Genomic DNA, 13,996 nt, shown 5'->3' on the forward strand with positions numbered 1-13,996 from the left:
GAAATTGAGGGGATTAGTTTTGGTGAACTCAAGTCAGTTTTTAAGGATATTTATTATAAATGTTTTGTTTTTACTTATTTTGTATAGTGTATATGTTAATGTGTCTTACCTGGATATTATATGTATAGACTTGTAGCATGTGACAGTTGTCTTTGACTAGGCATAGTCACTTTTAGATAAACTAAAATAAATAAGGGAAACTGCTGTGCAGCAGTTGCTGTACCAAGCGGGAAATATAAAGAATGCAGGTAAAAAAAAAAAAATAACAGAAAAATATACAATTCTAAAACAAAAAACATCATCCTAAACTTAATTATAATTGCTCATATTACAAGTTGCTTCTTGGTGGGTAGCAAACAGCATTAACCTGTTTATGTTTGTTTTAGCTGTTGTTATATTGATGCTTTTATGCTGCTCGCTTGACACTTTTGCTTAAATTAAGTTAAATTATTTCCTCCCATTAGGTCCTGTAGTTTCATACATCAATTACATGAATTTCACATTAAATTATGCAATGAATGTGAACTCAGTTGCAGTCATTAGGGGTGAACAATATGGATACAATTAACTTTAAAGTCATTGTTCCATAAAAGTAGAATCCTTGCAAAATGGATGAAAACATTGAGTTTCAAGACTAAAACAAAACATTAGTCTTGAGCTTTAGATGTAATACTGCTTGTAGTAAGAAAGGGGATTTTAGTATAAGAATTTAATAGGTCAGTTCATTCCTTGAGCCATTTGAGTAGCTTTCATAATATCTTCCTCTGCTCCACTAATCTGCTTTTCTGCACCAACAGCTCAGCAGGCGTGAGAGGGACATAAGAGGATTAATTAAATACTTTGATTAGCTGTGAGCTTTAAACCTGAAATACTTTTACATTGTGGGCACGAAAATGGGCGGTGAATAATTTGAGATGGCCGTGATGAAATTCGATAAGGTTATAGTAAATACAGCAAGGTTGTGTTCTTTTGTAAGAATATTTGATAAAGAATTGATTACAGAAGAAGAGCGATTGTTATAAGAAAGACTGAAGCAGAACTTAAGAGTTCAGGCTGCTGAAGCGGAGAGAAAACCTGTTCACATGTATCCGTTACAGAGCAGCGGAGGGAAATCTGTCCTGTTGAAATATTAAACATCTTTCTCTGTAAACCGCTCACACAGACTAAGTGCTGCTCTGAGACGACATCCACCGCTGAAGTGATGAAGGGAGACACACGGAGAGGATGATGGGGGGAGATGTATCTAGTTCCTGGTTTCCCAGAGCACTCACACACACACACACACACACACGCGGCCTCTGCGGTCACGGCTCTGCAGCCTCCAGCAGGACAACAAGGGGATGAAATGACCGCTCAGGAAGCACAAACGCAGCATCGCCCGACGCGCTCGGCTTGCACTGACTGAGCAAAGCGCTGACTGCTATTTCCTGTACTTGGGGAAACTCGAGAGACAGTGTGATGCAGAAGAAGTTTATCACATCTGACATCAGTAAAAGTACAACGAATTAAAGTGTCATTTGAAAGTGAGATCAAATATTTGTTCCTCTCACTCACTCTTCTTAGTTTTGTCAGCAACAAAGAAAGTGTTATTGCCGACAACTCTGCCATCATGAAACATGACATTTTGAAATGAAAACAGACTTCATTCATACAATCATGATCGTATTACTATGAAAAAAGAATGACAACTTGAGATTTGTTGATTTACTAAATTGATTCACACTGTATTTATTTTATTAATTAATTTGTTAATGTATTAACTCATTCATTCATTTGTGTATTAATGTATTCATTTAATTATTTATCTATTTACTTTTTCATTTATACGTTCATTCATCTATTCATTTATTAATGTATCTATCTATTTATTAATGAATTCATACATTTATTAATTAATTATTGAGTCATTTGTGGTTCCATAAAAACAGCATGTCTTATTTAAAATAAAAGACTGGATAATAAATCAATGTGATTTTGGTCCTATAACTTAGTTTTCACTTTATATTTTCTGTCTTTACTGTAATTAGGAAGAATCATCTATCTTGTTTTCTTTTATGTTATGTTTTGATGCTTTTAATGGTTTTATGTGAAGCACTTTGAATTGCCTTGTTGTTGAAATGTGCTATACAAATAAACTTGCCTTGCCTATTTTTGCTTTTTCCTGCCTGTTCTGAGAGTCGTCTGTGACATTTAACTTCTCACATCCCTCGGTTAGATCTGAACATTCAGGCCTCCATGTTGAAACCAAACTGAGCTCCTGAGGTTGAAAGTCAGCCGAACAGGAGACGATAAAGTAGAACCGAGCTGACAGGAAATCCATACTTTGCAGCAGGTTTGTTCTCTGCAGGCGGGAGGGCGTCTGATTTCACCTCGGTCACCTTCTGACATTTATCAGCACGTATGAGTCAGCGGAGAATGATGTTAGAGAGAACTGGACTGTCGGCATAAACCGAGTCGAGATGAATCCACATAAAACATTATGGCTTGACTCGATGTAAAAAAAATCTTCAAATTTTCTAAATGAACACGCTGCAAGAAAACAAAGATTTTAGGATTGAACACCCACAAATGTATACGGCATGCTTTGATAGTTAGAATAGATTTGAGCCTAAAACTTGTACTTGTTTTACCAAAACGCATGGAAAAGTACAGAAAAAAGTTTTTTTTCACATATAAAATATTGAGGCTTACCGACAGTAGAGAGTAAAGCGGTTACAATAAGACAGTGGCCCTAAACTTGGACTGCAGCTAACAATTATATTTGAATGAATCTGAATCTTCAATGAATCTGGTGATTTTTATGATTAATTGATTCAACTTTCAGAGTACAAATATAGCAAAAAAATGTATGTATTGACTTGTTTTATGTGACCAACAATCCCAAACTTAAAGATATTGAATTTACAATCACATAAACTGAGGAAAAAAAGCAAATACGAACATTTTAACATCGTTTTACTTTTACATGTGACATCGCAGAGAAAACACGTGGGAAACCAAAAGAGCTAAAAAAAAAGAAGCTGACTGCATTCAGCTGCAGTTCTTTGAATGCAATCTCCTCTCTAAATGTCACAAACCCCAGGTTTACATATTATTGAGAGCTCTCAAAACCTGACTTTTGGATGAAACATGTCAGTGCTTCTGATGCACAAAGAAATAAACACAAAATCAATTGTTTTCCTGGATGAACGGATGCCGAGATGACTTCAGCGTGCAGACAAACAAACACACACACCAAGAGCCACAGAGCTGAACCAAACAGACCAGAGGGGAGCGCACGGTGAGGAGAGGTCAGGTGACACCTCTTGCTCCTTTCACTCGCTCACTTTCGCTCTCACATAAACATAAAGCTGTTCGGCAACAAGACTACGGATGGGCAGTGTGGTGAACTGCGAGGGATCATGTGTAAAAAATGAGCGGCGAGGCCCGGGTGCCATGCAGCAGCGAGGCCGTTCAGAGCCACGGTTACTACAGTCATCACCATAACATCACCACTGTACCGAGGTTAGAGAAACATGCAACACCTTTTTGGGCTTCACTCCTCGCTGCGTGGTCGAAGGAAAGAAGGGAAGGAAGTGAGGAAGGAAGGGTGGGAGGAAGGGTGGAGGTTAAAGGTCAAGAGTTTTTCAGAGGCATGCTGGGGGTGACAGGGACTGAGGGGAGTCGCTGCTCCTCGATGGCGGATCAAAGACCTTAATCAAATATACAGTACATATCTTCATCCACTTTCACACACATTTCTTCATTCAGTTCATTTTCTTTTTGACAAACTGCACGTACAAAAATATTACTAAAACGTGTCAAACACGTCTGATGTATTATTGTAGAATTCAATAATATGAAATAGATTATGATGCCTTCATTGCATGAATATTGTGTTCAATTAGTCTTAGGTACTGTTGTGTTTTTTCACAGAATAAACTAACAATAATGTGAACCAAGAGCTCTTCACAATAACAATTTGGGTCAGAATAATAAATAATGTGTTTATATCCATATAAATATTAGAATAGAATAACATATCAACTGTAAAATTATGAGCAGGTTGACATTTAATCCTCAATTCAATAAAACCTGGACTGATTCCAGGAGAGCAGAATTATTATTGTTTGACAGATTTAAATCAAGAGAGGACTGAAAATACGATTAACCATTAATTATAATAATATTATTATTCATCTTTTGCTTTAACGCGATGCAGTTCAGGGTTGAGTCAAACCACTCTACTGAGAAAAATGCCAGCTGCAGCTGACTCAGCATAAATAGACACAAATATTCATTTTGTGTAAAGTAACGACTCTCACTAAATAAATAATCTGTCTGTGCATCACAACACACAGCGAGTGTATTTATAGGAAGATGTCGCCCTCTGCTGGTCAGATATGAAAACAGAACCTTCAGCTCTGATTTGCTTTGACACAGTTTGTCTAAGATTATTTAAGATTATCTAAAAATGTTATTTCTTATCAAATTTTATTTTAAAATCAGTATTTCAATTAATGAACGGAGATTCTTCTCCATCCTTTTACAGGCATATATAAAAGAAGAGTTAATCGCATGGTTTATAATATTTGTATTACTCCTTTTTACTGTAAATGACTACTTCTACATTGCAGATTGTCAGTGTGTCTCTACTTCAGTGTCAACAACTACTGCACATGTAATGCACTTTAATTTAGAGTGAATTAAAACATACTGTTGAGTAAAATAAATATACTAATTAAAGAGCTATGAAGCATCTTCCAACACGTTCACTTCAAACAACCTGGGAAAAAGAAAGAATTTCTCTGGTAAAGGCTGAAACAGCAGAGCAGGTGTGGCATTATTTCATTCATCAGCAACACACAGGGTTTACTCTCGATAACAGAGAGAGTGTGTGTGTGTGTGTGTGTGTGTGAGTGTGAGTGTGAGTGTGAGTGTGTGTGTGTGTGTGTGTGTGTGTGTGTGTGTGTGTGTGTGTGTGTGAGTGTGAGTGTGTGTGTGTTTCGTTCCTGATTTCCTGCAGGGGAACTTATCGTTATCTGACTCACCAGTTTAGTGGATTTGGGCGTCTCCAGGATCTCTGAGGAGATTAAAAAAGAGAAACGTAAATCAATATAATCATCAGTGTTTATTATCTTGAACAAGGTGTAAAGTCCCACAAAGATCCTGGTGCAAACAGATTAATGTCAACATGACTTATTGTCTGTTCACCACATGCTCAACACGGATACTTTCACAGTCATAGTCAGATGTGGAAAAACCTGCTTGAGCAGAAAATAATGTGTTTTAATGAATGGTGCTTAAAATACTTAAAAAAAAACTAGATATATTCAGTTAAATTACAGTTTGCGGTAAGTAGAAGAACCAATACAAGGAACTGGGAGAAGTTAGGAAAATAGACAAAAGATCAACAGCTGATAATCGTTAAAGAAATCTTCTTAATAGAAAAAACTGATAAATATTTTAAAGCCTACAAGAAGCTAAACTGGAAGAAAAATGGAAAGAATGGACATTATACAAAACTCAAAATAACGACATCTGAACAGAGCTGCAAATAAATCCATAAACAGGACTGAAAGGTGGAACAATGTCAACGTGTTTCCCATGTTGTTATTTTTTTATGTTTGATCTTTTGCCAACAGAAATCCAAGTGAGAAAGTGTCACATAGTCAATCTAACGAGGTTGCATTTAACGAGGTCGCACCTCGTTAGATTTCTGAATCAGCCCGGCACAAGTCTGAATCTCAAAGACTGCTGCAGCACAACGAGATGAATCTGTTTGATAAACTAGGAACGAATTGTGAACGTTGTGGAATATTTACCTTGTGCATGTTGTTCTCTCTAATAATGCAAATGATGAAATTGATTGATTGAGCAGCACGAGAAAGCGTCACTTGCGCTCATGTTCATTAATAAAGACTTGAACAAGCAAAGTTAGAGTAAGTCACTGTTACTCTCTTAACATTGATCAGGTAGAAAATAGGGGATTTTATATACAGTGAGAGTTCTTATACTTAACGTTATCAAGTATTTCAAACATACAATTTAATCGTTACAAACTTTAGCTGAATGAGATTGAAAGTTAATTCTTGAACTTGGAAACAGCAGCAACGCATTTGTTTTTTAATTAAATTAAATGTGGCTTTAATGGCATGAAAGTTTCAAGGAAAAAAGCATCAAAATACAAATTTACACAATAATATTAAAAACATTTTATTATTTTCCTATCTTGTATTTTAATTGTTTTACTTATTTGTTTTTACTGTAAAACACTAACTTTGTTTTGAAAGTTAAAAATATATTATTATTATTGCACAATATTCTTCAGCAGATGATGATGCCTCCTTAATCACTAAGGATGGTTTAAATGCAGAGAATAATTTCCCCAAAGGGATTAATAAAGGATACTTTCTTCTTCTTCTTCTTAATATCAAAAGCTCCAGAACTATAAATGGCCACTGTGGGGAGATTGTTATATCAACTGGTATTACATTAATTTCTCATGATTGCTGAGACTTGACCTGTTGAAAGTGAATTATGTTGTTATTATCTAGCTGTTGTACCCAAAACAGTTTAAATCTGGTGCCTGATTTCTATGATTGTTTTGTCTCTCATCTCTTAGTCTAAAAATAAAGAAAAACTCCTGTGTACTCTGACGGGGGTAAAAAGAAGATGTTTGCTGTCAGCAGGTAGAAAGACGACGTGTTGTTGTTAAACCTGCAGTTTAGTTAGACACAAACAGAATATCTACAGAGCTTCAACAGACCAGCGGCGCATGCAGAGGGATTCACACCCACAACCTTGTGGAGAGATGATGACTCATCGACACTCAATATGAAACCAGACCCTGAAATGAGATATTTACTGAAGCACATTTATATTTCAGTCCTTTAGCAGAACCCAGTGTGAGCTATAGTGGGAGAGCAGGTGGGGTTACACTGCCTTGCTTAAGGGCACTTACACACTGATACATGTACGATTTGGTGATGACAAATAAACATTAATGCTACTCTTAAGATGCAGAAAGAGAAAAAGTTTACTCCGTGTGCAAAATGTTTCCCAAGTCTTAAACTTGTTTACCATCAGAATACTGAAAACTATTGGTGAATGACGACCATGGACAGAACCACCTGGATGTGTGTGTCCTTACCTCGTTTGGGAACCTTGCCGGTGCCGGGCTCCGGCGTCTCTGGAGACGTTGTGTCGGCCCCGTCGTCCACCAGCTGGATCTGAGACAGACGGAAAGCAGTGAGACAGTTAGTTAAGTCCTCCAGTGACTTTTACTGCTACAACTGTCAGAGCTGACCAACGTTAAAGGGGAACCCCAAAAAATAGAAAGTTGTGATGTTCATTCGATTATCAGAATCATTACATTAGATTTCATTTAGCTGACGCTTTTATCCACAGCGACTTACATGTTTGCTCTCTATACACCATAGACACAGCAACGGTGAGCAATTAGGGGTTAAGAACACAACGACATGGACTAGCGGAGCCAGGGCCGGGGCGCGAACCATCAACCCTCTGATTGAAAGACAGGCATGCTAACCACTTAGCCACATTTTTTGCCGTGAGAATTTTGGCAAGAGAACTTGCACAATTTATTGGTTAGTTAGTGGGACTATTCTCATGCTCCAACGATGCAACATCACTTGTGATGGAATGTATTTTTCGAGTCCTTGTCCGTAACAGGTGTTATTTAGTGTTATTTAAGGGCTGCTTTATTTTAGAGAGACACGTTTTGTATCAAACTTCATGTCAAACCATTCCTACTCTCTGTCTCAGCGCTGTGGGGACACAGCATCTACAGCTTTGTTTCATACTGACGCCATTACATTAGTTCTGTTTTCATCCTCTGATTTAAAATGATTGATTACATTTTTTTTTTTTACTTCAGACATTTTTATGAATGAAACGTGGGAAGCTTTTTGCGGGATGTCGGTTATGCGGGTGGTCAAACCTTACAAACATACATCTACAAGTGGCATTCATCAAGCAAAAAATTGTATAACCAAACCTCACAGAAGAAAACTATTTTAAATGTAAAGTTTAAAAGGCGCCCTGTGAAGATTTAGACCTCTAGTAGCAGTTTTTGCCCCGTGTTGTTTGTCTTGTGCACACACACACAAGGTCTCACTGCTGTCAATGTCTGCACATTATACCACAGGTGGTAAAATGCACCCAAGAAAATGCTGCACTGTACCAGTAGAGAGAGGGAAGAAGAAGACTGCTGGATGTAAACAATGCAGGATTTGAAAATGGTTTTTGCAAATGTTGTATGAAGAAGCAAATGCATTCTACATGCTGGACCTCAAGGATACAAACATTGTAAAAATAACTTTTGGTTGGTTTACAATGAAAAACAGCAAATTAACCTTTAACTCTGCTGACCATGCTCTCTGAGTTTTTGTTTTCACATGAGAAAGTTACAGGAGCTCATTAAATCCCGATGAAATGAAACAAAACAAAATCTCAATCGTATCCTTTCTTTCCCTTGGGATGTATTGTCTCTTCCAGGCCACCATAGATAACCTATTGTAATGCATATGCAGGGGTATTTTGCAGTATTTTGTCTGAGAGTAAAAAATAAAGCCGTTTCACATCCCAAAAGAACCAAACACACAGCCTGAAGCAGTAGAAAAAAAGCTGGTGGCGTGCAGACAACAGAGGAAAATATCAACACCCACACAAACCCACTGCGTCAAATGAAAATAAAAACAGAATCTCAAACAAGTAAAAAACTAAACAATAGATAGATGGGGGTTGTACTGGTTGGGTGCTTTGTATTTATAGAACTAGACATGACAGAAAAGTACAGCAAATGATTTTTCTTGTTACCTGCGATTGTCTCACAAATATCCCACGATTCTCCTCGCAGGTGAAGTAGCGCTTGCCCTGCACGGTGCCGTCGTTCTTGCCCTTGGCCTCGTCCAGGATGACTCCCACCCATTTCCCGGAGGCGAAGAGAGTGTTGCCGATGTAGGCCACCGTGCCGCGCTGCCCCTTCCCGATCACCTCCACCAGGGAGCCCACTTTGACGGGCCGCCCGCCCCCGTCCGAGCTCATCCTGCTGCTGCTGCCGCTGCTGGTGGTCTGAGGTGGGACGAAGAAAACACACACTGTGAAAACATGTTCGCCTTGGTGCTGTTAGAAGGGGCACTGCTTGAAAGTCGTGGGTGTTTACCAGACAGGGAACGAAAGACACTATCAAGTTGCATTTTGGGAAGTGTAGGATCTCGTGGTTTTGCGGACAGATGAATACTAGGGATTTCAATTTGGGTCATCCTGGCCCCAGCAGCACCAAATTTGACCACAAGACCCCCGACTTTAAAGCACAATACTACATGCCTGTAGTAACCCTTTGGGACGGTCTCTGACCCAGGCAACAACTGCTCGTTCTGATCAGGGAAGCCAATGCAGAAGTGCCTTAAACTATCATTCTCTTTAACGGCCATAAAGGGGCGACTCCCCTGTTTGCAAAAATGAGTCTGATTGTATAGAAGTTAAGTCTCTCTTGATTTATTACCTAAGGAAACATTGTAAACATGAGTTTATAGTCTCAGTCACTAGATTCAAGTCTTCTTCAATACAGAATGATGTTTACTTAGTAAATGATGGCCCATTTAGAGTAAAATAGACCATAAAGCAGGGTATGCTTTAGGGCGGAGGCTACCTTGTGATAGACAGATGGCTAACTGAACAGTATACAGTGTCTCTACATCACTCCTGAGTCCTTACGCTGTTCAAATATGGTCACTGGTGGCAAAAAATCCCAGATGAAGACGTCCAAAATCAAAGATGGCGACGGACAAAACGCTGAAGGCTTTAAAACCTCAGTCCACAAAACAGTGTGATGTCTCGATGTCCATGTCTGTTATATAATCTCTGCTTTGACTCTAAACATTAAAAATGGGATTTAACATGACCTCCAAAGAAGGTTTGATGGATATGAGGGTTATTCCGAAAACTAGAGGGCCATCCTATCACAACTATGTACACATCTTCTTTTCCCAAACCAGTGCATTCTTAACAATCCATCTTCATTTCAATTTACTATTAAGATAAAAGCTGCCCTAGACCATTAGCATTTATAAAACTTCTTTTAAGAAAATGCATTTATTGCTAATGTGGCCAAATGCATTACAGACTGACTCAGTCTATGCATTTACTGGTGTTACGTGTGCTGTGCTCAACAGCTCAACTATACCGGCTTCTACAAGAACAGATGCCAGAAAGTTTACGTAATGTATATACTGTACATTTTAACAGCTTATCAAACATCTTGTGGCGTTCAATTTCTCTCTAAAGCACAATTTAACCCCAATCTGATAACCGTAGGCTTGCTTGGGTTAAATTAGTCATCGTCACCTTCATGTTGTGATTATCACCCCCACGAGGAAATGACCCTCAAGCAAAAGGTAAAGCTTTCATGATCTGGCTAGAGGTTCAATCACTGCTTTATCGGATACATCATAGACAACCAGAACATACATTTATCTGTATGACTGCTATGATCCATCAAAAGGATCTTTGACAGGACCACGTCAGCACACAGAGACGAGCTTCTGAGGGAAAAAGACTGAACAAAAAACAGTTATTCCTCGGTTGCACTCTCTAAATGTCAAAATCACGCTTAAAATCAGCACCGCTCTTGCTTTCCAGCTTTTGTGACAGATCCATGGCAACACGATGATGTGTGGGAAACAAACAAAATCACACAGTAAAAAAAACGTTTCAAGATGGACCGCAATATTTCGTAATCAAATAATCCTGCCTGCATAACCCAATTTACAGTGAGATGCCCTAGAAGTGATGGTGACTCAGCAGAACAGAGAGGAGCAGATATTATTACTCTGCGAGAGAACAGGCTCTCCTTGAGCTAATGTAAACACACACTGCCTTTGTGTTTACCTTCAGAAGGTTAAGGACAGTGAACCAAAACAGAAGGACAGCAGCAACATGAAGGTCTTCTAAAATATGAAATATTATAATCTTCCACAGCAGGTTTCTGTGATCATGTTTTATGATCCAAGCATTTCTATTTCGGACTCTACTTTAAGACCTCCTTAAGGTCTCCATTGCTTCACTTGTTGACAACTTATAAATACACCTTTTTGGCCTTTGTTGACCTTTGAATAACTTGTATTAACTTGGAAAAAAATTATCATCTAGTCATCACTAATTAGCAAATAACTAATTAATTTTTTTACGATTCTGGAAATCATATAAATAGCAATAATATTTGGTTTAATAATAAAAATAAGTACTTTTGATACGGAACCTTTATATTGTGAGCATTTTACAGTGGACTTCAGTTGCGTTTGTATGTTCAGATTATCAATACAAGACATTATATATATATATATATATATATATATATATATATATATATGTCATTGTATTGTATTGATAAGGGGGATGGGGGAGTATTTTTGTATTTTGATACTTTAAATATATTTTGATGACAATACTAATGTACTTCTACTTAAAGCTCCTTCAAGGAACTTTAATTTTGTGTTGATTTTGTCAGTTCATGTTGACAAAAGCAGTGTCTTCGAGCACCAGATTCTCTGTTTACTGCTCTGACAGTCTGCCCGCTCAGTCCTGGTTCTGGTAGGTCATATAGAGGCATCAATATTACATTGAGATATTACGTTTCATAACCAGTTAAAAGTTGAAGATTGTTTATTCAGGACTTTTACTTGTGAGAGTATTTCTTTGTGGAATTACTATTATTTCTTCCATCACTTTACATTGCTCCGCTTCAATTTCTTACTACTTATTGGGCACTATTTACACTAATATATATCTGCAATAAGCTAATTCATGGACACAATAAACAATAATTATAGCCCATCCTTACACAAAGCTACCAATTGGACTTCTGCTTGGTCATGTGTTGCAACAAATACAACTGGCACTGTTGAAAAGTTAGGGGGAAGCCAGTGAGGGATCATATATCTTTGTCCTTCCCTAGACCAGCAGTGCAAACAGCAGTGACACAGAGAGCAATGCAAAGGGGTTGGCCATTATGAACTGGAAAGGAGACGAGGTAAAAAAAATACATCAAACTGTAATTTGTGGTGGTTAAACCTGCAGGCCAGTTAATAGTCAGCCAGCCATATTGCACAAGTTGAGGATATTTAATCTAAGTGTGTATAGGTTGGAATGTGGTCAGATAGAGGGTGTTTTGCTTTGGTGCTCTATAAACATAAGCTTTAACATGGTGTCACTTCTTATGGGGCATTTTGAACGATTTACATTTCTCAACCACAGCCGCTGAACAACAGATTTACCAAATATCAACATCAACACCGAAATCGTCACTTGTTTCTTTTCTCAGCTCGACAATGCAAACTACCTCAAATAATAAAGAAGTATCTTATCTTGTATTAGACTGAACTGGCTATCTGGCATAACTCATAGCTACAATATCAGTTTCTTTCTCTACCAAGATATCTTAAATGTACCCACTTTTCTTTTGCCATTGCAACTGAATGAAAAAAATCAAGAAGCGAAGAAATGACCATGTCTTCTTCTGGTTCTGCTCCACTTTTAGTGCTGACATATACAACCAGACATCACTTTACAGATGCTGTTCTTTTATGAACATCACTTTTCAGCAGCAGCAGTTATACAAATCCTGAACTCCCATGATCACTTGAAGCCTAATTAACCTAGCTCATAATTCATGACCAATATGGAAGAAGACTTTTGAGCTGGTTCTGTGCAGCAACATCCCTCCAGATTCAAAACGGAGGCATGAATCTTTGGTTTACGGTGCTTCGGTGAAACTCACATGCACCTGACAACAATCTGCAGTCAAACATCCTTGGGGGTTTATGAATTCTGTCATCTTCAAAGTCACAAAACAACTCAAACAAAAGAGTTTTGAATGGGCCGCTTTGCTCCAGCCAACAGTCCGTAACGAAGCCTTCGGGGTTGTTCAGTCATTGTTGCTCCGACCTGTTTGCCATGTGCTGAAGGAAGAGACGACCCGAGGAGGACGTGCTGAATTATTTAGTGACATTCTACTCTTAAAGCACGCAAGCTCATGTTGACGTTAAGGATTAAAAGAAGATTAAAAAAACAGTGACACCGCCTCATTTGCAGTACTGTAACACCCGGCGTTGGTATCAGAAGGTATGGCTTTGTTTTCTCGAAGAAAAGAAAGGAAACGACTGAAACGCTGTCATGCACACGATTTTAATAGATCGTCCTCATGCTGTGCAGGCTGAATTACAAAGTAAGCATCTCTTCTTGATATGTGAGGAGTTTTTTTTGTGTGTGATCTGAATAAAGAAACGAGAAAGGTACAGTAGGAGCGCTGATGTCATCCCTCCCGGTGACAGGAAAGCTGCCTGACTCAGAGACGGATGGCAAACAGGACGTCCTAGGGTGCTCACGGATTGTGTGTCCAGTTTCTCATGATAACAAAAAGCCCTGTGGTCCTACTGTCACGTATCAACTCCTACTTTAGAGAGCGGAGCCGTCACAGAGGTCTGAATCTTAACATCACAGCGGCTACGTTGAATCCGGAGGGGCATCTGAGCCGAACAAAGAGGCGACAATTCAGACAGAGGAATGCAGCGGTGGAATGGATTAGAAACCCCACCATTCAAAGTAGGAAACGACACGGAGCCGATGACAGAGTGAAACAAATTGAGCAGACATAACAGAAACAATGGCGCAACGATGAGGACCAACTTAAACAGCACAGTCCGGCCCCTTCATTCACCTTACTAGGATAGATAAACACCTTCTACACACTCACCCGTGTGTACGTGTTCCTCCTAGTTTGTGACATGTTTCCAGACCAACCCCCCAGACCGCCTGTCTGGACTGCAGGAGTGTTATTGGGGAGAGCGTCGGCCAGACAGAAGGGGGTCTAGGAGAGGAGTGTGGGGGGTTAGATGATGCTGCCGGAGAGTCTCTCTTCCTCTCTTAATAGAATCACACCATCCCTCTCCTGATCCAGCACAGCCTCGGCTCTCCAAAGTCCCCGTCCCTCCTC

At 38.9% G+C, this 13,996-nt stretch overlaps 1 protein-coding gene across 1 annotated transcript in view; it reads right to left on the minus strand.

Annotated features, from left to right (window-relative positions):
- dctn1b (dynactin 1b) overlaps positions 1–13,789 on the minus strand; it is a gene marked incomplete at its 5' end in the record, with an annotated part of 33,700 nt that extends 19,911 nt beyond the window's left edge. The window contains 3 exons of the mRNA XM_079229372.1: positions 7,113–7,211; positions 8,821–9,075; positions 13,757–13,789. Of these exons, the coding sequence (XP_079085498.1) occupies positions 7,113–7,211; positions 8,821–9,075; positions 13,757–13,789 (387 nt within the window). The remainder of the gene's footprint in view (positions 1–7,112; positions 7,212–8,820; positions 9,076–13,756) is intronic.
- Positions 13,790–13,996: the final 207 nt, after the last annotated feature.

Source organism: Taurulus bubalis (assembly GCF_910589615.1).
Source record: "Taurulus bubalis genome assembly, chromosome: 1".
Taxonomy (NCBI): Eukaryota; Metazoa; Chordata; class Actinopteri; order Perciformes; family Cottidae; genus Taurulus; species Taurulus bubalis.